We start from the raw sequence: 23,903 nt of genomic DNA on the forward strand, positions 1-23,903 counted from the left end.
TATTTATTAATCTTTGTTAATCTTAGTTAATAAAAATACAGCTGTTCATTGTTTGTATATGTTACTTCACAGTGCACATTAACTATGTAAACAAATAGAGAGCAATTTGAGAGCAAGACAGCGCTCGTGTTGTTTTAAGACGGTGAATGCGCGCGGCCGGGACTCGCTCGCTCGCGCTCTCCCTCTCTCGCTGCTCGTATATGCGCCCTGACAAGGGTTGGTCTCCTTCCTCACTCTCACAGCCACGATCACTTGAAGTTGAAGGGGTGGAAGGTAGTGTTTTTGGTTCGTCTTTGGTTGATCTTTTTAGCTGATCAAAAGGCAGAACGGGAGCACGCGCAGCTTCTTAATCACTTGATTCGCTCATTGATGCGTCAGCTTCATCAACATTTTTATAATTGTAACGAGTAACGATGCAGCACATAAAAAAATATCGGAGTAAAAGTATTAAACTCATCGAAAATATGTACTAAAGTAAAAGTGGAAGTAGGAGAAAAAAATAATACTCTAGTAAAGTACAGATACCGCCTTTTAGTACTTAAGTACAGTAGTGAAGTAGTTCTACTTCGTTACTATACATCTCTGCCGCAGAGTCAAATTCAAAACCCCCCAATCTGGCAACACTGCTTCAGAAATTATCTGAAATATATCTCTGTTATTTCAGCAGGAAGAGAAAGAGAGCAGCATCTCCAGTATCCAGATGTGTGAAGAGCAACAGACCCATTCATCATCCCGTTGATCTCAGAAATGAAGCCGTGCCCTTTGACCCTGAGTGAGTATATTCATGTGCACTTAAATGTTGGTTCATTACCCTTCATTTAATTTAGGAACGTTTTTAAACAAAATGTAATTTATTTAATTCAAAGTAAATAATTTATATTATCTCAAAACAAGTTGTATCAAGTCAAAGGTAATAAACTTCTTTCATCAGTCAACTTAATTTAATTAATATATAAGGAATATAATAATGAATTTTATTTTGTTGATGCGTCTTAATTTAATCATTTTACTGTTTTTTTTTGTTTTGTTTTTTTTTTTTGTTTTTTTTAAAGTTGGTCCAACTTATATTGTTCAATTAATTTACTAAGGTTTAATTAATTTTCTTAGTTTGGTCTAATTTAAATTAAGACCTAGTATAACTGTAATGGAATTAGGGCTCCACGATTTATCGCAATTAAACCGCACGTGATTTGGCAAAGGCTGCGATTATTTTATGCGCAGCTTGTCAGAGCTGTACGGCTCTGTGATCAGTAGTAAATGCTTCTCCATCTGAAAGCCAGAGGGCGCACTTGTGCAGAAACTCCAGATATGCCCTGCCACAGAAGAAGATAACACATGCCTCATTCCAGGAAATCCCTTTGGGCATCGTACTATCACTGTAGCTGAATAAACAGAAGACTGAAACACTTTGATTAATTAAACAAACACATGACAGCCTTATTCTGTGTAAGAAGCCACATCATCTCTCAGAGGGATGGAATTAAATGGAATTATGACAATTTTAGTTTACAAAGAAACTGAGTTGTATTTCTTACTGAACAAAGTATTACATTCTTTTTCTGTTTTATAACATGCAACATTCACAAAGAAACCAGCAGCATTAAAATGTAAAGTAATCTGTGGCTCTGCACTGTCATGTTTCACAAAGAAGATTCCCGTCTCATGTTTCCATCTGGCAGTTCTCTGTCCTTTGACAAACGCAACTGCTTGAGTTTGCCCAAATTTCTACCGCTACAGTCATATGGAAACGTTGCAGAACAAAATGTTGAGAGGACACAATCACTCCATTACTGCGGCCATTATAAAAAGAGCAGGAAACTCTAGAACTTGATTAAACTTGAACATGTTGTGGATTTTATCTTCAGAAAACAGGACAGCACAACATTTTAAATGTTAACCCAGTAGGCATGTTCATTCAAACCAAGAACTATAAACTATAATAATAACAAAATTACCATCCACACCAACGGACAATAACATTGTTTTTTCTAAATTCGTGCAGCAGTTCCATTCAGTGAACATAACTGCAGTGTGTGATATGAAGTCGGATGGATTATGTTTGGCTGTTCATGTTTTGATTTATTATCAGCTGGGAAAAAAAAATCGCTCTGAATGTGACTGCATCAATATCATTCCTCTGTGTCGTTGCAGTTAGTTGTGGTGTGGACTCCACTATTCTCGTACAGTTAGATATATTTTATTTTTATAGTTATCGTTATAGGTATCGTTTTTGATGTGAAATTATTTTAAGCACACAGTTATATTTCACTGTAAGTCTTTGTGCAGAAAGAATTAGAGAAGTAACATTAATTGCTGCATTTTTCTCACAAAAAACAGATAAAGAGTTGGTGATATTAGGTAATTTAAGCAAACAACTGGCGATAAATCATATGAAATCCAAACCTTAAGATATCCATAACTTACAGAAAGCACCTGAGCATGTGTTTTACTGAATCAAACAAGCAAAAGATATCTTACCTTTATAACAATTCAAAGTATAGCCTCCTCCACATGTTATCTGCTTACCCCCAGGGCATCCAAGATGTAGGTGACTTGCCGTCTATCAGTCGTATAATGCGTGTCAATGGGAACTTCATCTATAAGAGTCAAAAAAACACGCACAGACAAATCCAAATTAAACCCTACGGCTCGTGACAACACATTGATGTCCGAAGAAACAAAACGATTGGTTTGTGTGAGAAACTGAACTGTATTTATATCATATTTTACCTCTAATACACCACTATGTCCAACTGCGTTCAGCATCCTGTGTGTGAGGTGTGTACGCACTCTGGCGTTTAAAGGATTAGTCCACTTTCAAATTTTTCCTGATAATTTACTCACCCCCATGTCATCCAAGATGTTCATGTCTTTCTTTCTTCGGTCGAAAAGAAATGAAGGTTTATGATGAAAACATTCCAGGATTTTTCTCCATATAGTGGACTTCAATGGCATCCAGATGAAGGTCAAAATGACAGTTTCAGTGCAGCTTCAAAGGGCTTTAAACGATACCAGACAAGGACTAAAGGGGGTCGCACACTGGACGCGAAGCTCAGCGCCGTGCAGTGTCATGTCTCGGAAAACTCACAGGTATCGCACACCGGCCGCGCACATTATATACAGTGGCATGCGAAAATTTGGGAACCCCTTGCAGAATCTGTAAAAATGTGAATAATTTTATCAAAATAAGAGAGATCATACAAAATGCACGTTATTTTTTTATTTAGTACTGTCCTGAGTAAGATATTTTATAAAAAATATGTTTATATATAGTCTCAAGACAAAAAAATAGCTGAATTCATTAAAATGACCCTGTTCAAAAGTTTAATACGGTGTGTGGTTACCTGGATGATCTGCTTTTTTGTTTTGTGATGGTTGTTCATGAGTCTCTTGTTTGTCCTGAGCAGTTAAACTGAGCTCTGTTCTTCAGAAAAATCCTCCAGCTCCTGCAGATTCTTCAGTTTTCCAGCAACTTTTGCGTATTTGAACCCTTTCCAGCAGTGACTGTATGATTTTGAGATCCATCATTTCACACTTAAGACAACTGAGGGACTCAAACACAACTATTAAAAAAGGTTCAAACATTCACTGATGCTCCAGAAGGAAACACTGTGCATTAAGAGCCGGGGGGATTCTGCGGCTTTGAACGAATCGTGAGAGTCAATGATTCATTCACAGCCACTTGCTTTGTTTCTGAATGAATGACTCGATGATTCACTCATAAAAACAGTGACTTGCTGCCACCTACTGGCGGATTTAGTTTAATATTTAAAAGTTTTGCCTCATTGCATATTTCTCTATTGAACATTTTTTTATTTAAAACATTATTTATTATATAAAGTTATTCATAAAGGTAAAAAAATGCACTGGAAAATCAATTTAGGGGCAAATATTGTCCCTTAATGGTAAAGGTGTGACTGCAGTCGAAGTGGAAGAGAGGGGGTACGCAAGAGGATGGTAATCCCTTCAGGGGGTACTCCAAGCTAAAAAGTTTGGGAAACACTGGATTAGGGAATCATACAAAATGTGCAATCTTGGAGGGGAACAGAACATTGAGGAACTGTATGTCAGGAAATCAGCTGGCCACAATAGATTTATTACATGTTATCCATTTCCCCGCCATTGACTGAATTTCATGGCTTTTCGTGTTTTCACGGTTATGCAGTAGTGAGAGCTATTACACCACTTCTGAAAGAGTACTGAGTCTCCAGATCAAAACTCAGGGGAAAAAGGAGCAGAAACAAGTGATGAAAGCATTGCTTATACACGTTGTAGTTTTTTTAAATTGATTTTCGCAGATTTTTGTTCAAAATGTTGCTTTTCTCAATGAAACTTATCCACATTCAAGTGTTGATAAAAAAGAATGCATGAAGCTAGAATAAAGCTTGTTTTTTATAGCAGAGGCTCTGTTCTTTCTTTTGTTATAAATATTCATAAAAAAATATTCTGAGAATTGTGAGATAAACTCACAGTTGAAAAAGAGTGAATATTTTCCTCAGAGTTGCGTGTTTATATCTCACCATTTTGACTTTATAACATGCAATTTAGATTTTATATCACGCAATTCCGACTTTATATCTCATAATTCTGACTTTATATCTCATAATTCTGACTTTATAAGTCACAATTGTGAGAATAATAGTCAGAATTTATTAAAAAATTGATAAAAAAAACAGTTACCTTTTTAATTTTTTATTCAGTGACAGAAACAAGCTTCCATACTTTTCTGTTTGTTTTGTCTCTCTGTTCGTCTTTTCAGTGGTGGGAGAGCTGACCAGATCAGATTTGTGCCCTATCAGACCAACACATCCTCCTCCTGTCAGAAACACATCAGTCATCATGACACAGAAGCAGCCCTGCAGCTCAAATCTCACCAACCAGTACATGAAGATCTGCAGAGAGTCAAAGACCAGCACAAAACCAGCATGAAGAACAGATATGAGAGCGTATTTGAGGGAATTAAACTACAAGAGCATCAGACCCTCCTGAACAGGATTTACACACAGCTGTACATCATAGAGGGAGAGAGTGAAGGAGTGAATGAAGAACATGAGGTGCTACAGATGGAGAAAAGTTACAAGACACTCCAAGACACTCCAATCAACTGCAATGACATCTTTGATCCTTCACCTGAACCAGGATATGAGGAGAAGAGAAGAGAGAAGAAAGACAAAATCAAGACTGTTCTTACTAAAGGCATCGCTGGAATTGGAAAAACCGTCTCTGTGCAGAAGTTCATTCTGGACTGGGCTGAGGGAAAAGCCAATCAGGATGTAGATTTCATGTTTGTGCTTCCATTTAGAGAGCTGAACTTGATTAAAGATCACCAGTACAGTCTTCACAGACTTCTGCTGGACTTTCATCCTGAACTTAAAGATCTGGACTCAAAGATGTATGATGAATGTACAGTTGTGTTCATCTTTGATGGTCTGGATGAAAGCAGAATTACACTGAAGTTTTCAGACGGTGAGAAAGTTTCTGGTGTGACTGAGACTTCATCAGTGGGTGTGTTGATGTCAAAGCTCCTGAAAGGAGATCTGCTTCCCTCTGCTCTCATCTGGATCACCACCAGACCAGCAGCAGCCAATCAGATCCCCTCTAAATACATCAACCGTGTGACAGAAATTCAGGGATTCAATGACCCTCAGAAGGAGGAATATTTCAGGAAGAGAATCAGTGAAGAGCATCAAGCCAGCAGAATCATCTCACACATCAGAAGAGCAAGAAGCCTCCACATCATGTGCCACATACCCGTCTTCTGCTGGATCTCAGCCACTGTGCTTCAAATCATCCTGAAACAAGATCTGAGTGCAGAAATCCCTCAAACTCTGACTGAAATGTATATACACTTCCTCCTCATTCAAATAAATATGAGGAACCAGAAGTATGAAGAGAGACATCCAGAGAATCTCCTGAAGTCCAACAGAGACGTGATTGTGAAACTTGCTGAACTGGCTTTCAATCAGCTGATGAAGGGCAATGTGATGTTCTATGAGGAGGACCTGAGAGAGAGCGGCATAAACGTCACTGACGCCTCAGTGTATTCTGGGATTTGCACTGAGATCTTTAGGGAGGAATGTGTGATTTATCACAGGAAGGTTTACAGCTTTGTACATCTGAGCTTTCAGGAGTTTTTTGCAGCACTTTATGTGTTTTTCTGCTATTTACACAAAAATGGTGAAGTTCTGAAAATGTTCTTGACAGGAAAGTCCAGAACTCAGTGTGAAAAAGTTTCTCTAGATGTGTTTCTGAAGGAAACAATGAATGAAGCCTTGAAGAGTAAAACTGGACATCTGGATCTTTTCCTTCGATTCCTTCATGGCATCTCACTGGAGTCCAATCAGAGAGTCTTACAGGATCTGCTGATTCACACAGAGAACAACCCAGAGAGCATCAAGAAAATAATCCACAACCTCAAACGAGGTCAAAAAAACAATGTCAGCCCCGAAAGATGGATGAATCTGTCACACTGCTTGATTGAGATGAAGAATAATTCTGTTGTTGAAGAAATGCATCAATTTTTAAACTCTAAAACAAAAAGAAAAAATCTTTCTCTTGCACAATGTTCAACATTAGCAAACATGATCCTGATGTCAGAGGAGGTGATGGATGAGCTCGACTTTATGAATAACATCGAATCAAAAGAGGGGAGATGGAGACTGGTACCTGCTGTGAGGAACTGCAGAAAAGCCATGTGAGTGTGAAGATCTAATATTATTACAATATGAACATAATGTGAAAAGTTGTGATTGAGGTTTGATGTGTATTTTCTGGGTTTGAGTTCACACACATAAAAAAACTTTTGCTGCTAAATGTTGTTTTTAATTTTCAATCAAATAATACTATTAGTTTTATGAAATAGATTTGTACTTTGATTTGTACTAAAAAATAACCACCCTTACAGAAAAAAACATGAATTTCCCATGTTTTCCACATGATCACAAATTTTACATGTGGTTTCAAAAACCACACGATTCCCATGTGCAAAGTAAGTGATTCGCATGCAAGCTACCAGTAAAACTAGTCCATTTCTGAGGTGGTAGTTCATGTTGATCTAGTCAGTTGGACTAGTTTATGTAATAATCATTTCTATTTGGAAACATATTAAAAAAAATGTCACTCTAATAAGACTTTCCATAATAAAGTTTTGTATAAAGAAAAAAGAAACTGAATTTCTGAAGTGTCATACACATAATGTTCATAAAATATGGCTTTTAATTAGGTCACATCTTTATTTTATTTGTTTGACTTTTTCCTGCTGTAAAGACCAGAGACTGAATGGTCAACCATCTTTTCTGGTGAAGTTGGTTAATCAAGGATTTCTTGCAACCTTATAGACACCAGCATGCCTTTTAAGCAGAGTTCTCCTTTTTCAGATTGGCAGGCTGTAAACTCACCGATCAGCACTGTGAAATTGTGGCTTCAGCTTTACAATCATCAAACTCCCCCCTGAGAGAGCTGGACCTGAGTAAAAATCGCCTGCAGGATTCAGCGGTGAAGCTGCTCTGTGCTGGACTAAAGAGTCCAAACTGTCAACTCAACGCACTGAGGTTTGGCTTTCACACTGATTCAGTCAATATGTAAATGTCTAAGTACAGACATTCCCTTTTTCTTGAATGTTTAGGAAGCAAATAGAAGTGACCCACTTAAACAGTATTTCCTAAAATCAAATGGGGTTTCATTTAAAGACATCTTTTAATGTTCTACTTACCTTTTTTGACTTATGTAAGAATCATCTTAAAGGTGCCCTAGAACATGTTTTTAAAAGATGTAATATAAGTCTAAGGTGTCCCCTGAATGTGTCTGTGAAGTTTCAGCTCAAAATACCCCATAGATTTTTTTTAATTCATTTTTTTAACTGCCTATTTTGGGGCATCATTATAAACGCGCCGATTTATGCTGCGCGGCCCCTTTAAATCTCGTGCTCTCCGCCCACAGAGCTCGCGCTTGCCTTTCACAGTGCCTAAACAGAGTTTACACAGCTAATATAACCCTCAAATGGATCTTTACAAAGTGTTCGTCATGCATGCGGCATGCATGCGTCGGATTATGTGAGTATTGTATACTGTTATATTGTTTACATCTGCTTTTGAATGAATTTGAGGCTGTGATCTGTGGCTAACGACTAATGCTACACTGTTGGAGAGATTTATAAAAAATGAAGTTGTGTTTATGAATTATACAGACTGCAAGTGTTTAAAAAATGAAAATAGCGACGGCTCTTGTCTCCGTGAATACAGTAAGAAACGATGGTAACTTTAATCATATTTAACAGTACATTAGCAACATGCTAACTAAACATTTAGAAAGACAGTTTACAAATATCACTAAAAATATTATGTTATCATGGATCATGTCAGTTATTATTGCCCCATCTGCTATTTTTCGCTATTGTTCTTGCTTGCTTACCTAGTCTGATGATTTGGCTGTGCAGCTCCAGACATATGATGTCTATGGCTCCAGACATTACTGGCTGCCCTTGTCTAATGCCGGGGATAATATTGGGAACTGGGCTGGCATATGCAAATATTGGGGGCGTACACCCCGACTGTTACGTAACAGTCGGTATTATGTTGAGATTCGCCTGTTCTTCGGAGGTCTTTTAAACAAATGAGATTTATATAAGGAGGAGGAAACAATGGTGTTTGAGACTCACTGTATGTCATTTCCATGTACTGAACTCTTGTTATTTAACTATGCCAAGATAAATTCAATTTTTCATTCGAGGGCACCTTTAAGCTTTCAATAAAGGTCTAATGTAAGGTTATATAGCATTTGGAGCCTAAATAAAATGGTATTATTTTTTTATTTTTTTAAATGTTGTTTGAGGTTTATTTTATAATGTTTATAAAGTTAGCAAAAAAAAGTCATATTTGCAAAAAAAAAAAAAAAATGTTTTTTTAAACTCTCTGTCTAAAGCACTCAGTTTTAGTACAGTGGCTCCTTTAAGACTTGTCAGAAATGGCCACTGTTCTGATTAGCTAATGTCATTGCATTTGGATTACTCCATCTTCTGCTCTTTGTGTTTTCTCCCTCATTCTGGTCTCTTTGTGTGGTCGTTTCACCTGCCAACATAGAACTGTTGATCTTGAGTTACGTGCTGTCCTTGTTCCATCCATCATCATTATAATTACCTGCATTTCCTGTCATTTCACAAACTTTTCAATAAACCCCACTGTAAATTTCATCTATCTCTGAATCCTGTGACAGATACACTTTAAAGGTGTCATTGTTTTTTTTTTGGCTTACATTTTCCCCATACAAACATAAGCCGGCAAATGTTGCATACAATTTGTCTTAAACATTTGATTGAACTTCAGCAGTCTAACTTCGGCCAAATACTTAAATCCAAATACTTAAATTCTGCCAAATACTGTGAAAACTGTGATAGCATGTACATGAGTATTACGTGTTCATCCACCTTATTTTTCAATGCAAAGGTGAGGTGTTTTCTGTGAATGTGGGAGACTTCTGATTTATTAGCCACTCTATAACAAAGTGCAGTAAACTGTAAAAATAAGGTGGATAGGTATGCACGCTTGGTGCAAGTGCTCTGTAAACGAATGCGTATGCGCAAATGTGTAGTCTTTCTTTACAAAGTGACATCGCCAACTACTTATCTGGCATACATAATACGGTGTTTTTAGTCATTTTCGTGGAACCGTGTGAACGGGGATTGTTTTAAAAATGTTGTCATCTGTACAGAGTTTTTAGTACATCATTGTCGTGTAAATGTCCCCTAAAAGGAAAAGCTGACTGAACGAATGATTCAGTGTACATCTGATTATTACAACAATTGCAACCATTATTAAAGTTGGTTTGTTCATTCTTAATAATTATGGGTAAGAGATTCTCTAAGCAAGAAGACAACATCTTTGCCAGCAGTTCGTAATTTATGTTGTGAATAAATATAAGCCTGTAAGATGAACAAGCAACTGAGAGCGGCGTCAGACAAGTTTACAATTTCTAAGTGTGGGTACAGGAGGGATGTACGGATATGTGTGCAGGAAGTAGGAGAAAATAATTTGTCGTGGATTCCTTCAAATTTTAAATATCTAAAAATAAAGTAAAAATTATTTTATGTTGAAGCTACAGAATGTTATTTGTCTATTGCACAACAAAAATAAATGGTTTACAGATGCAGGGTTTTATATTCTTTGTATTTCAGTTGTGTGTGACAGTAAGTGGAAGCACCTTCCTTTTGCCCAGTGAGAGTTCAGAAACATCATGTGTGTGTGAATTGGAAAAAATACCTCAGGACACCATAGTGAGACAGAATCATATTGAGACGGGACTGAAAATAACTAAAATAACAAAGTAATTGCAAGGTAAAATTTTTTTTTTTTTATTGAGTGGTGCTGTGTGGATTGAAAAGTGTATAATTCCTGTTGTGCAGGGGTGGGCAACTCTGGCCCTTGATCCACTTTCCTACAGAATTTTGCTACAACCCTAATCAGTAGGGTGACCAGATGTCCTGTTTTTCCCAGGACAGTCCCGTATTTCAGCTCTTTTAGTGTCCTGAATTATTATGAAAAAAAAATCATGATTTGTCCCGTATTTCTTTTTTTCGTAATTGTCTTTGCTGTGATCATAAAAGCGAGTATCAGTCTTCTGTCACGCAAGAACAGCCTAATCAAAGGTAGCCAATCTCATCATAGTATATTTTGTATAACAAAAACACCACTGAATCACATTTTGTTATCAGTTAACTTGCCGTTAGTGAAGGCGGGACATTAGAGACCACGGAGATCAAGTCATAAGTGAAGATGTGAAAGAAGCGTGTGTGTAGTTTTAACGAGGATCTTCAAAATGAGTTTACCAAGTTATAATGCACAGTAATTTCTGAAAAAAAATAACTCAATGTGGTATAGCGCTGAATGACACACACCAGAAGTGTGCAATCCCAAATTTAGTTCTCTTAGTGCTTGAAGGGTCAAATACAGACACAATTGTAAAAATGCCCATCATGTGGAGTATCTCATGTAAATACAGTCGGTTATGGTTTAAGTGAATGTAAAAACAGCTCAGTGAAAACAGGATATGTGTTGGTATATTGCATCCAAGCATTTGGTCTTAAAGGGCACCTATTATGCCACTTTTTACAAGATTTAATATATGTCTAAGGTGTCCCCAGAGTGTGTCTGTGAAGTTTCAACTCAAAATACCAAACTCGGTCCTGGAGGGCCACTGTCCAGCAGAGTTTAGCTCCAACCCCAATTAAACACACCTGAACCAGCTAATTAAGGTCTAAGAAACTTCCAGGAAGGTATGTTGACGCAAGTTGGAGCTAAACTGCAGGACAGTGGCCCTCCAGGACTGAGTTTGGAGACCCCTGTATTATACCATGTTAAAAGTGCCAATTTTTGAGTGAGAGAAAAACAATTTGTTTTTGTGTGTGTCTCTTTAAATGCAAATAAGTTGCTGCTCCCCACCCCAGAGGGCGGAGCCAAAACATGATATCTGTTTGGTTTTGATGATCTCTATCATGGACACGCTCACGTGACATTGCAATTCTTCATCATCATAAAAGTTTATCATCTGCATGTGATGTCACATTCCTCAGAAAATTAAAATGGCATGTATGATGAGACTGCTTTGGTTTAATGGGGATTAAAAAAAAAAAAAAAAAAAAAAGATTTTTTATCATTGAAAGGTGATTGTCTTCACACACTGCCAATACACATTTATGTACACACACCAAGTAAAATTGGATTTTGAATAATAGGTGCCCTTTAAAGTGACAGCAGCCTAAAATACCTGGCTGTGTCATTAATGTCAATCAAACAACAAAAAAATGTTAAATGTATACATGTCAAATAAACCTACCATTTATTTTATGCTTGGATATTGTAGCTTCCGACAGCTCTGCAAATGCTAGCCATATAGCGGCTGTGTGTGGAACACCTTTAGCATTTTAATGAATTCTAACAATGTATGGTTGTGAGAATGTGATATGCCTTAGTGTGATTACCAAATCGCAAAGGCCACGATTTATAAAAATGTATAGTTTGACTCACTTCTTTTTTCAGTGTGAAGTTTGACCAGTGTTTCCCACAGGATTTTGTGAGACTGTAGTGGGTGGACATCGGTGGGGTCTGGGGGCATGCCCCCCAGAGGAAAATGTTGTACATTTTAAATTTAAATGCATAAATCAGGTGCATTCTGAGAGCAAAATTAAGTTCCTAGATCAAGGAAGAAATTTGTTCTCTTGTAAACAATTTTGTGCTCTAATAGTAATTTATTTATTGGTGATGTATAGGGCACATTAGTCACGTACACAACATATAGTAGGCTAAATGATAGTTCATAAGTGTTCAAAGATGTAGAGTATACATTTAAACCATTAAAAATATGTGGCAAAAGAGGTTACCTTTGTTGAATTAATTTATTTCTAGAATAATTAGTGGGGGCCTGTATATATACATCTGTATTTGTGGAACTAATGGTCACTCTTTTATTTGTTAAACACAATCTAGAATGCACTAAACACATTATAGAGAATATATATATTCATATATAATATATATTCATTATAGAGAAAAATAACAAATGAATAAAAATATATATTCATAAGCTGACCAATAAATAAATAAATAAATAAATAAATAAATGAAAACTAGGTGACTGTATAATTCAGTAGCAAAAAGTATTCTAGCCTAAGTCTTGAAAAAGACTTTGCACAGTAATTTTATAAAATCTAAATATGTTGATAAAAAGTTTAAAATTGTTATTTGTATTCTTATGAAATGAAATATCAGCTTTTTAATGGGGCAACAAGATATCCCACATTCTGGGTGCAGAATGATGTGCATAAAGCAATATGGAGTCACAGCGTGCAGTTGCGCAGCGCATTGAAAAGTTCATGGCACAAAGAGAAGAGTTGTTGAGCAACCTAATCCCTGTGTATATTTACATCTAACAGTTTATTGATCATTTGTTTTTTTACACTTTTAAATGCCAGTTATTGTGCGTGTGATGACAGTTCATCCTTAAGTTGTGCGATCTAACAGACACCCTGTAGCCAATATGATAACATCGTTCAGAAACAGCAATAAACTCCAGCAAGTCATTTTATGCAAATCCACAGTCCTTTATCTACATATCAAGTATCATAATCGGAACAGTGGCGGCTGGTGCTAAAATCTTTTGGGGGGGCACAATTTTATTTTATTTTTTTAAATTAGAGATGCAGAATAGGCTAATTGTTAAATAATGTGATGTAATGTATCAATACTGCTTATCTAAAACATGGAAAATTCAATATTCAAAGCATGCCATAGGGCTGGGTGATATGACCAAAAAATCATATCTCTATTTTTGGGCTGAATGGCGATGTATAATCTCTGTATTTGTACAAAAATAAATAAATAAAAAATCTGTATTTAATTAAAAAAAATTTCACATCCTGCCCAATATTTTCCTACAAACAATGTTCATTTTGAAGGCTATGAAAACAAACATGAATGTAACTGTGCAGTCTGTTAAATTATGTGCAAAAAAAGGGGTCACATTACATGAGGCCTACATTCTAGTTAAAAAGTTACATTCACTAAACTAAAAAAGAAAATAAAAAAATGCACAGACTAATTATTAGTCTATTATGATTACCCTACAATAGTCACAGTTACTGCTATCATAAAAATACACTTAGTTGTAGGATCGAAATTCTCTGTTACAAACCCTTTTTTAAAATGTCTAGGGAAAACAAGGGTGCAACATTAAAACACTGAACGCATACTGGAAAACAGTCACATACCATTTTTAAGTCAGCAACATGTTTTTTTATTATAGTGAGACCAGAACAAATTAACTCAGAATATAATAATTTACATAAATTTACAAATTATATACATTTGTTAACCAAGCAAAAGTAATTCACAAAAGAACGGGGAAAAGAGAAAAGAAGACGGTGCCAAATCAAAGAAAGAAACAAAATATAACCAATCTTACTAAAGCAGAAAACAAAACTTCTAATCTAACTCAACCATCAATATTCACAAAAGAAAAACTACATTGAACAAAAAGAAAAATCTTCAGCGTCAAGGTCTCCCTAAATACACTTCCCTTACTAAAACCAAAAATACAAAAAGTGGCACGTCACTAAACTAGTGTTCTAAACAGGAATTGATAACTCAGTGTAGCACATGTATATCACGTGATATCTTACCTGTTCTTTATCTCTTTCTCCGTTTTGTAATGTCGTTTTATCAACCAGATAACAGAAATGGCGAGAAACACCAGAAAGAAAAGATCAAATGGGCCGTTAAACACTGACTTCGCAAAGAACTCTGAGTCACAATATTAATACAAGGATGGTACAGGGCAAAACAACCAGTCAACCACTGAACAACAAAAGAATGTGTGGCGTGCCAGAGAACTCCCGCTTCCTGCACAGGTGCACTTTTTAATAATCAACTAGGGCGCCCTCATTGGTGAAGCCACGCGTTGTCGTCACCACGCGTCACGGTGATTGGCAAAAGTTTTGACCACTCAGGTACCGGCATCACCCTGCTGGAACGAAAGTAAAGACAGAGAAAAAAATCCTAGAAATAAATGTGAAACATTTGTAAAAATGAAGCTCACTAACATGAACACTTGTTGTTGTAGATTATCTGGCTGTGTGGTGTCAGAGGAAGGTTGTGCTGCGCTGGCATCAGCTCTGAGTTCAAACCCTTCACACCTGAGAGAGCTGGACCTGAGCTACAATCACCTAGAAGAATCAGCACTGAAGCTGATCTTAGATACACTCAAACATCTGGACAAACTCATGTATGTTGAACAGAATGTATGTTAAGAATCATACTGTCTAATATTTCTCTTTTTGTATTTTAATTGCTGCACCTTCGTGCTGTAAAGAACAGAGAGTGAACTGTCAACCAGTTTTATCTTTTATAGTGAAGCTCATTAATCAAGGATGTCTTGAAATCTGATGTGGACACTTTTAATCAAAGTTCAATTTTTTTCAGATTGTCAGGCTGTAATCTCACTGATCAACACTGTGAACTTGTGGCTTCAGCTCTACAATCATCAAACTCCCCCCTGAAAGAGCTGGACCTGAGTAACAATGACCTGCAGGATTCAGGGGTAAAGCTGCTCTGTGCTCGACTAAAGAGTCCAAACTGTCAACTCAACATACTGAGGTATTTAAGGGGGTATTTAACTCATGTTTTATAAAGTACATTGGACAGCTTCACTGTTATTGTACTTGAAATGTTAAGCAGTAAAATTCATCATGACTGCAGAATTTTTCTTTGGTTCTCACAAAAAAAAAAAAAACTGCATGTGGAGAGAGAGACACAGTTCTTTAACAGTAATTTGCTTATTGCCATTTGTAAATAATTAAAAGATAATCCATGACTAAAACCCTATTCGGACAGGATTAGTTTTACAAGGGTAGATAGAGTAACATAATTTTACCATAGGACATCTGTAATATTAACACTAGAACCGCCACGGGGTAAATTTTACCCGTGGCTGTTTTTTAAATGTACATAGCAGGTTTTCAATAAAACATTCAAGTCTCCCACTCATTGACTTTTACTAAAATTGTGTAATTTACAATCCCTTGGTGTTAAAAATTGTTTAGATAAAACCAGATCAAAAAACGGGACATTTATACCTATAAGCGTCGCACGGGTCAAATTTACCCGCTATATAATGCCTGTATTTTCACGCTGTCATTTTCGCGTCCCCTTATGTTTAAACATTGTACATTGCTAGGAAACACCTTTCACTCACTGAATTAGCGGTCATCGGTTCATAAATAAAGTCACAATGAGTAAAAGTCGGCGATTTATGGATGCTGAAGAGGTAAAAGCCGTAACTGCCATGAGTGAAGGAGAGTCTGATGGTGGTGAGATCAGTGATGCGTCCTGGGTCGGCTCAGCATCTGACGGCTCATCTGAACAGAGCCTCCGAGAAAAATTAGACTGAGTCTGTTCTTCAGGACAGGATTGCTAATACAGAGAGACAGCATCAATAAACTTTGGATATAAATAATTAAGGTGAAGCTGTGCTCTTGAATTTGTCATCGCATCATACATCCTATGCAGTGTGGTGAATTATTAATGTTCATTATAGGCTATTTTAGTAATTTAAATAACATGGGTTATCTTAATATATGATTAATTATAATATTACCCTACCCAAATATGTATTTAGGCCTACTTCCTTCTAATTCTCATTGTCAGTGCAGACTTGTTTAGCTTGACCGTTATGAAAAGTGATTAGTGTAGCCTGCATAAAAAAAAGCCTTGAACATAAAACAACAGGACAAAAATATAGTTGATGACAAAACATAATAATTTCATGGCTCTAGACACTTCTTTGTGAAGACAGTGACATAATACAGTGAAATAATATGTTATTTAGCTATATAAAAACGGGTCTAATGTGCATGGGTAAAATTTACCCGCATGGCGGTTTTAGGTATACAGCGACCCCGGTTCTAGTGTTAATGGCCAACTCACACTGGATAAGAAATCTTAGTAAAACTACCAGAAGTGGGAGTGGTAACTGGAAATTTAAGTATAGGAGGTTTGGGGTCAAGTGTAGCAAATTGTAACACCCTGTAGGGACCCGTTCGACAGACGTTACCAAATTGCTTTATCAGCCAGAGGCATGATTGAACAAAGCTTCATTTGGTCTAAAAGATCCATTTCCTGACAGGAAACACCTAGCCTTAACAGAAGTGATGACGTGACTTCTTTTAACAAAGGACTCTGTCTAAAGGACTTCTTAGCTCATCAGCAGTAAACTAATCAGAACCTATCACAGGGTCTGATCACATTAAGTTTATTGACTCTCTCACAAAACCCTCTTGTATTATCGGACGGAACAGGAAAACACCCATCAACGGATTTAAAGACGAATCTGTCCTATCAATACCTCCCTTGTGTGAGCAATCCATCCTGACCCGGTCACTCGTGACTCCGGTCAAAGTTTAAACTATGCTTAAGGACTCAATCTTGAATCTCAAAAGGGACAATTGTCGATTACTTAAAGTATTAACTATATCCAGAATAACATTTGCTATGATGTGATTACTAACATGTTGGAGTCAATGCCGTATATGTTTGTATTCCCGTATGCCTCTTCTTTCTCTGGTAATCATTGTTTTAATTAGGTCAGTCTAATAATATGTGTGTAAGAAGTGTGTCATGTTTGAGTTCTAAATGCAGAATTTATAATTCTCTGTAATTCTGTGTGAATGAAACATTGAAATTCAGTATCAGGAAAATATTAAGAAACATTATAAAGTTGTTAATAAAACAGGAGAATGTTCCACAGATATCACGCGATGTGATCAATAGACAATAGACGAGGCGTGTCTAATCTCCGTAGCAACGTCTCATTGGAGGATCGCTCCCTTAAAACTATGCTGTCCGAACAAGCTAAAGTCAGAAGCTGGAAGTCCGAAGTCAGTCAGAAGTCGGTCAGAAATCGCTTGAAATCGGTCAGAAGCCGGTAGCCGAAACACCGCTACTTTGACCACGGTGGAAAAGTCGCATGGGTCATTGATAACTGATTGACCGGGGCTGATTTTCCATCTAACACCCGATTTCAACCACGAGCTGCGCCGCTGATCATTCGACAGCCGTCACATCCAGACTCCGCAACCCTCTGTGAAATATCTGACCAAAGTCTCCCAAGAAGAGAGCCGCTCAAGCCAGATGCTCAGAACAGCGCACCACACCAGCCAGCAGCATCCTTCAAAGCTTCCGCGCAACCCACAGGGCTTTCCCGAGAAGACGTCACCTGAAAGACAGCCAATCCAGAACGGGATTCCGCTGTACACGAGTCACGGAACAACCCGATTACCTCAGCTGTCACAGCAAACGCAGGTACAAGCAAACTTCTCTTTCTCTTGCTGGAAACTGGTGAAACTCCTTTAAACCTAAAGAATCAAGCCAAAGCTCTGCTTTTGTGATTTTCCTCAGGTTATGAGTTAAGTTAGCACTGAACTTGGGACTTTTCATAACTCATCAACTCCGCGAATGTGTGTGCATGTATGTATGTGTGTGTGTGTGTGTGTGTTTAGCCTTAGTTTCCTGTAATCATTAGAAGTAGTCAATAAATCTTGTTTTGATTTTCACATATACGAGTTTCTTGTGCTGTGTGTCAAATTACTGCCTTAAACGTAAAAGATCAAGTTACCTCTTGCTTATAATATAATAATTACAATAATAACAATAATCATAATAAAATATTGTTACTGTTGGCCGCAGAATAATATTTTATCCAGAATTGGTAAAATACTCTAACCTCAATTTTCGCTGGACGAATAATTGATGAAGTGTTAAATATTAATTCTGAATCATTTACAGTGAATCATTTACAGTTGATTCAATTCTTATTCCCTGTAACAATTAAATTGAGCTAATAAATAGGCTAAGTCCTTACAACCCTTAATATACAAGTTTTAATTTGCATTATTCTGTTTATTTTGTTCTTTTATAACACAAGATGCTTTTCAGTTTTGTAGCTGATTGTGACCAAATACCTTTTGTTTTTATCAGCCTTGCAAAAAATATGACTTATGCAAGAGTGCATTCTGTTTACTGCTTAGTGCTTAATACAATAAAGGAGGCTGTACTGTACTGACTAAATTGCTCTAGGTGGAACAAACTTTGATTTGCACTACTGTCTGTTCAAAATTATATAAAAGAAACAAATATATTGTGGATTTTTTTCCTTTGTCTGGTAACACTTTAATTTAGGGTCCAATTCTTACTATGAACTAGTTGCTTATTAGCATGCATATTACTAGAGTATTGGCTGTTTATTAGTACTTATAGAGCAGATATTAAAGCCTTATTCTGCATGACCTTATTCTACATCTGTGATAGCCAGGATTTATGACACACATTATTCTTATACAAACCCCATTTCCAGAAAAGTTAGCATTTTGTAAAATTATTTAGAAATTTTAAAATTATTATTATTATTTTTTTTTTTACCATGAAAATTAATATTAGTTTAATAACTTACCATTCTGCCAGTTTTAACAGTGATAAGAATTAAACTTGTATTGACTCTGAAGTATGCAGATGTCTTTTTGTTGGGTGCTGTTGCCATAGTCATAGTCGTTGTGCATGCGCTTAACTTAGAGTCGATTGAACTAACTCAATTCAGCTGTTCTGAAACCAAAAACACATCTCAGAGTAAGTCAACTCAGAGTTCAAGTTTTAACTCAGAGTTGGTTGAACCTCCTTACTGAAACAGGCCCCAGGACTACAAGTGTGCTTAACAGCCAAAAAACAATATACACTAGACCAGAGGTACCCAATCTGGTTCCTGGTGATCTACCGACCTGCAGAGTTCAGATCCAACCCTCATTTAACACACCTGTCTGTAATTATAAAGTGTTCCTGAAGGTCTTAATAAGCTGGTTCAGCTGTATCTGTACCAGGGTTGGAGCTGAACTTCAGGAAGGTAGATCACCAACAGGATTGGGCACTATTGCACTAGACATAGATACATTTACCTGTATGCGTGTACGTGTACATGGGTGGGGTAAATTCACAGTATGCCCACCACTTAAGTCACTACTACACCACTGTAAATAATGTAAAAATAAAAGAAATAAACCTGTGTTAACGAAGCGGGACTCATGATAAGATCCATTTGCAAGCTTTATTGAAGTTAGAGTGGTCATACAGGCAGGGTCAGACAGGAGCAAACAGGAATCACAAGGAACAGGCAGAATCATGGTCAGAATACAGGCAATGGTCAAAGGCAGGCAGATATCAATCACGGAACAGGATAACAAGGCAAGGATCAAAGGCAGGAACAGGAACAGACAGGAAAACAGGATAAACATAGGATAACACTTGGAATTGACACACAGGGTAATCAAGACCTAGCGGTAAGGTGATGTGTGTGTAAGAGTCTTTTATAGTCCAGGTAATGAGCTGCAGCTGGGTGTGGTGATTAACAAGGAGAGAACATGTGACTGGCAGAGAGGATCGTGGGAGATGTAGTCCGGGGTGTGACAGGGACAGACGGTGATCATGACACCTGTGTTCAACTAACAAATAAATTATCACATTATTATCATTATCACTGATAAATGATAATAGAATTTTTGCACAGTGCAGTAGTATTATTGCAATATTATTATATTTCTTTATTGAATTGTTTACATTTACACAATAATATTATAATAATAATAATTGTTGTTGTTGTTGTTGTTGTTGTATAGTCATTTTGAATGGTGGCCCACTAACCAGTAACATTTAAATGCCTTGGTCAAAATATAAAATGTAGTGATTTGTTTCTGAAACTTTTTGCAGTGTTGTATTTACAGTCCTGTAGAAGGGGTGGTGCAGGACCCTCAGCATCCCATATCCTGTGTCTCTGCTGCTGTATCACAAATCATAGGGGAATTTTTTTTTAAAAAAAAGGCAAGGCAAGGCAATTTTATTTGTATAGCACATTTCATACACAATGGTAATTCAAAGTGCTTTACATAAAGAAGAAGAATAAAAATAGAACATAAGGAATACAAATAACAGTAAAAACAGAATTTTGCTATCTGGATGGAAGAGCTAGAAAGTCTTAGGGAGTTTTTTTTTTTTTTTTTTTTTTGTTGTCTGTCAGAGTGGATCTAAACAGATCTATCCATCAGAGCAGATCTAAATGGATCTTCCTCACACAATAGGACCGCTACCTGTTAAGGCACTTCAAACTGATAAACAAAGTTTCAATCTCCCCTTTTGCCAAGACACCTCAAACTGCGCCACACAGCCCTAATCCCCCTTCCGGAGATATCTTATCTATGCAACGCAGTTCAAATTTCTCCTTTGGAAATGTCCCCCTTTGGAAAGTGTCCTGACTGTAATCCAGAGATATTTTAACCATGCACCACAGCTCAAATATCCCCATGGTTTGTCCCCTTATCCAAATTTACCAAATTTTAACCTAATCACAAATGCTTTCTTCCTAATTCTCCCAGCTCTTTCAACCAGGCAGCAATAATTAAAATGCATTAAAAGTCAGAAATAACAAGATGATATATTAAGAATGAAATAAAAATGGGAAAAGGAATTAAAAGAATAAAAAGATAATACATATAAAATAAATTGCAAACAGTTCGGACATAGCACAGTGCTCAATCAGCAAATGCATAGATAAAAAGATATGTTTTGAGTCTGGATTTGAATGTGGCTACTGTTGGAGCACACCTGATCTCTTCTGGAAGCTGGTTCCAGCTGTGGCTGGCGTAACAGCTAAAAGCAGACTCTCCTTGCTTTGAGTGAACCCTTGGTATTTCTAAGTGACTTGATCCTGATGATCTGAGTGATCTGTTAGGTTTATATTCTATGAGCATATCTGCAATGTATTGGGGTCCTAAGCCATTGAGTGATTTATAAACAAGTAACAGTACTTTAAAATCAATTCTAAATGCAACTGGAAGCCAGTGCAAGGACCTGAGGACTGGTGTGATGTGTTCATGTTTTCTGGTTCTGCTCAGAATCCTGGCAGCAGCGTTTTGTACGAGCTGCAGCTGTCTTATGGTCTTTTTGGGAAGGCCAGTGAGGAGTCCATTACAATAATCCACCCTGCTGGTGATGAAAGCATGAACAAGTTTCTCTAAGTCTTGACTGGAGACAAAGCATCTAATTCTTGCAATATTTTTGAGATGATAATATGCTGATTTAGTTACTGTCTTTACATGGCTACTGAAACTCAGGTCTGACTCCAGAATCACACCAAGATTCCTGACTTGATTTTTAGTTGTTTGACCCCTAGAGTGAAGGTACATGTTCACTTTGAGAACTTAATCTTTGTTTCCAAACACAATGACTTCAGTTTTGTCTTTTGTTTAACTGAAGGAAGTTTAGGCACATCCAATTTTTTCATTCCAAAAAAATGAAACACACTAACATGAACACTTGTTGTTGTAGATTATCTTACTGTATGGTGACAGAAGAAGGTTGTGCTGCTCTGGCATCAGCTCTGAGTTCAAACCCTTCCCACCTGAGAGAGCTGGATCTGAGCTACAATCACCCAGGAGAATCAGGAAAGAAGCTGCTCTCTGATGCACTCAAACATCTGGAAAAACTCAAGTATGTTGAACATTAACAATCATCATGTCACTGTGTGTTGTCAAGAGAAGTTTTTATGGTTCTCACAAAAAAAGATTGCTTAAAAAGCCCAACTTATATTTATAACAATTGAAGTCACCATTGGGTTGAACAGTGTTGGGTCTTTTCAACGTCACTTTGTCTTTTTCTGATGGTGTGTTTTTAAAGCACATTTGTGAAGAGAAGCCAAGGGAAAATGCAGTCAAGTGATGTTGGTTATGTGATGACAGTGACACAGAGTGGCCAGATTCACTGATCTGATCCAGAATCTAGTTTATATGAAAAATTAAGTTTAAATTTATGATAGATGTGGTTTTACAGCATGATATCCAACAATATTGTGGTAATCAGTTGTTATGAAGGATTCTAAAAACACATTGTGCACAAAACATTTTGAACTACTCTAACGTTCAAACACACACAGACATCAACTATCAGTGTATGAATCTCAACAATGGTGACGTTAAACGTTTCATGTCGCAGTGCATGTTGGGATTCATATGCTGATTCTTGATGTCTGTGTGTGTTTGGCTGCCACCTTATTTCAAATCTTTTTTTGTGAACAGTGTGTTTGAAAATTCTTCATAATTGACTGGCGGAATCTCAATTGTGGTAATGTGAAGTTAACTGTCAATAACAAATTAGACACTGGATGAGATCAGTGAGTCAGGCTAATACATGATGATTAAATCATCATCATCAATAATCAACCCACATCACAATCACATTTTTATTTCTTGGCTTTCTTGTTTTTGCTATAGCAAACATGTCTTATAAACCCATTACAGCAGCCAAAAACAAAAAACCTAATACTAAGAAATCAAGGGTCAGTAGCCCAACTAAAGCAAACACTGTTCACCATAATGGTCACCAAACATTTTCAATAAAAAAAAAAAATCAACATCTGAATCTGTGTTATTTCTCACTCTGTAGACATCTGACAGAAATAAAGTGGGGGTTTGTTTCTCAGAGCCAACAATGGTCACAAGTTCTGTCATTACCAATGGAGTTCAGTGGAACTTGCCACCATAGTTTGCTAACGATGCTTTTGGGAAACGCACCCCTGGTTAGTAATAAGTGAAGCTGGTAATGCTGTTTGTGAAGTTGTTAACACTCTGCTGAGATCTTGAGAAATTTAATGTTTTATTTATAGTCAGCTGTAGTTCTTGTTTTTTTCTCTTTGCTTTAGTGATTCTGCTTGTTAACTGCACATTGTTACAACCCTGGCTCTAGGGAAGCAACATAAAAGACACAGAGACCAAAATCTGCCAATCAAAGTTTAGGTTTATTAAACTATAAAAGAAAAAGGGGACTGTTGAGTAGGCAACACTGCTGCTGCAGTGTTGACTGCAAATCCAGGGAGAGAGAGAGAGTGAGCTGGTGTCCTGGATTTAAAATGGCTCCCTTCAGGTGTCATCAATTAACCAATTGGTCACAAGTAGGTTACCAGGCAACTGTAACAAATCACAGGTTAGAACTGGTAATACAGGACACTAGAGGGACAACAAACAGGACATAACACCCACACCCTTAAAATGTTGCTATAGGATAACCTATGGCAACATTAACATGTACATAAAATAAAACAAGCACTTACGACCTTGACAGGGCATCCGCCAAAACATTATCCTTCCCACGAATATGGTGGAATACAAGGTCATAGCCCTGCAAAAACAGGCTCCACCGCATTAAGCGCTGGTTAGAGTTTCTCATGCTGTGGAGGAACACTAAAGGATTATGGTCAGTGTAAATAATAAGTGGGACACTAGATGAGACATACACCTCAAAATGTTTCAAAGCAAGGATAAGGGCCAA

The 23,903-nt window shown here is 37.0% G+C and overlaps 1 protein-coding gene across 3 annotated transcripts in view; it reads left to right on the forward strand.

Annotated features, from left to right (window-relative positions):
- Positions 1 to 23,903, forward strand: part of LOC125267707 (NACHT, LRR and PYD domains-containing protein 3-like) — a 46,738-nt gene that overhangs the window by 13,271 nt on the left and 9,564 nt on the right. Inside the window, exons 3-8 of one of the 3 annotated variants that reach the window (XM_048189601.1) lie at positions 665 to 772; positions 4,760 to 6,694; positions 7,377 to 7,550; positions 14,608 to 14,769; positions 14,967 to 15,140; positions 21,909 to 22,070. In XM_048189601.1, coding sequence (XP_048045558.1) covers positions 665 to 772; positions 4,760 to 6,694; positions 7,377 to 7,550; positions 14,608 to 14,769; positions 14,967 to 15,140; positions 21,909 to 22,070 — 2,715 coding nt within the window. Of the gene's footprint in view, positions 1 to 664; positions 773 to 4,759; positions 6,695 to 7,376; positions 7,551 to 14,607; positions 14,770 to 14,966; positions 15,141 to 16,668; positions 16,727 to 21,908; positions 22,071 to 23,903 lie in introns of those variants that run through there. The other 2 variants (XM_048189609.1, XM_048189616.1) reach the window with 2 other exon arrangements.

The sequence above is a fragment of the Megalobrama amblycephala genome, linkage group LG1 (genome assembly GCF_018812025.1).
Source record: "Megalobrama amblycephala isolate DHTTF-2021 linkage group LG1, ASM1881202v1, whole genome shotgun sequence".
NCBI lineage: Eukaryota > Metazoa > Chordata > Actinopteri > Cypriniformes > Xenocyprididae > Megalobrama > Megalobrama amblycephala.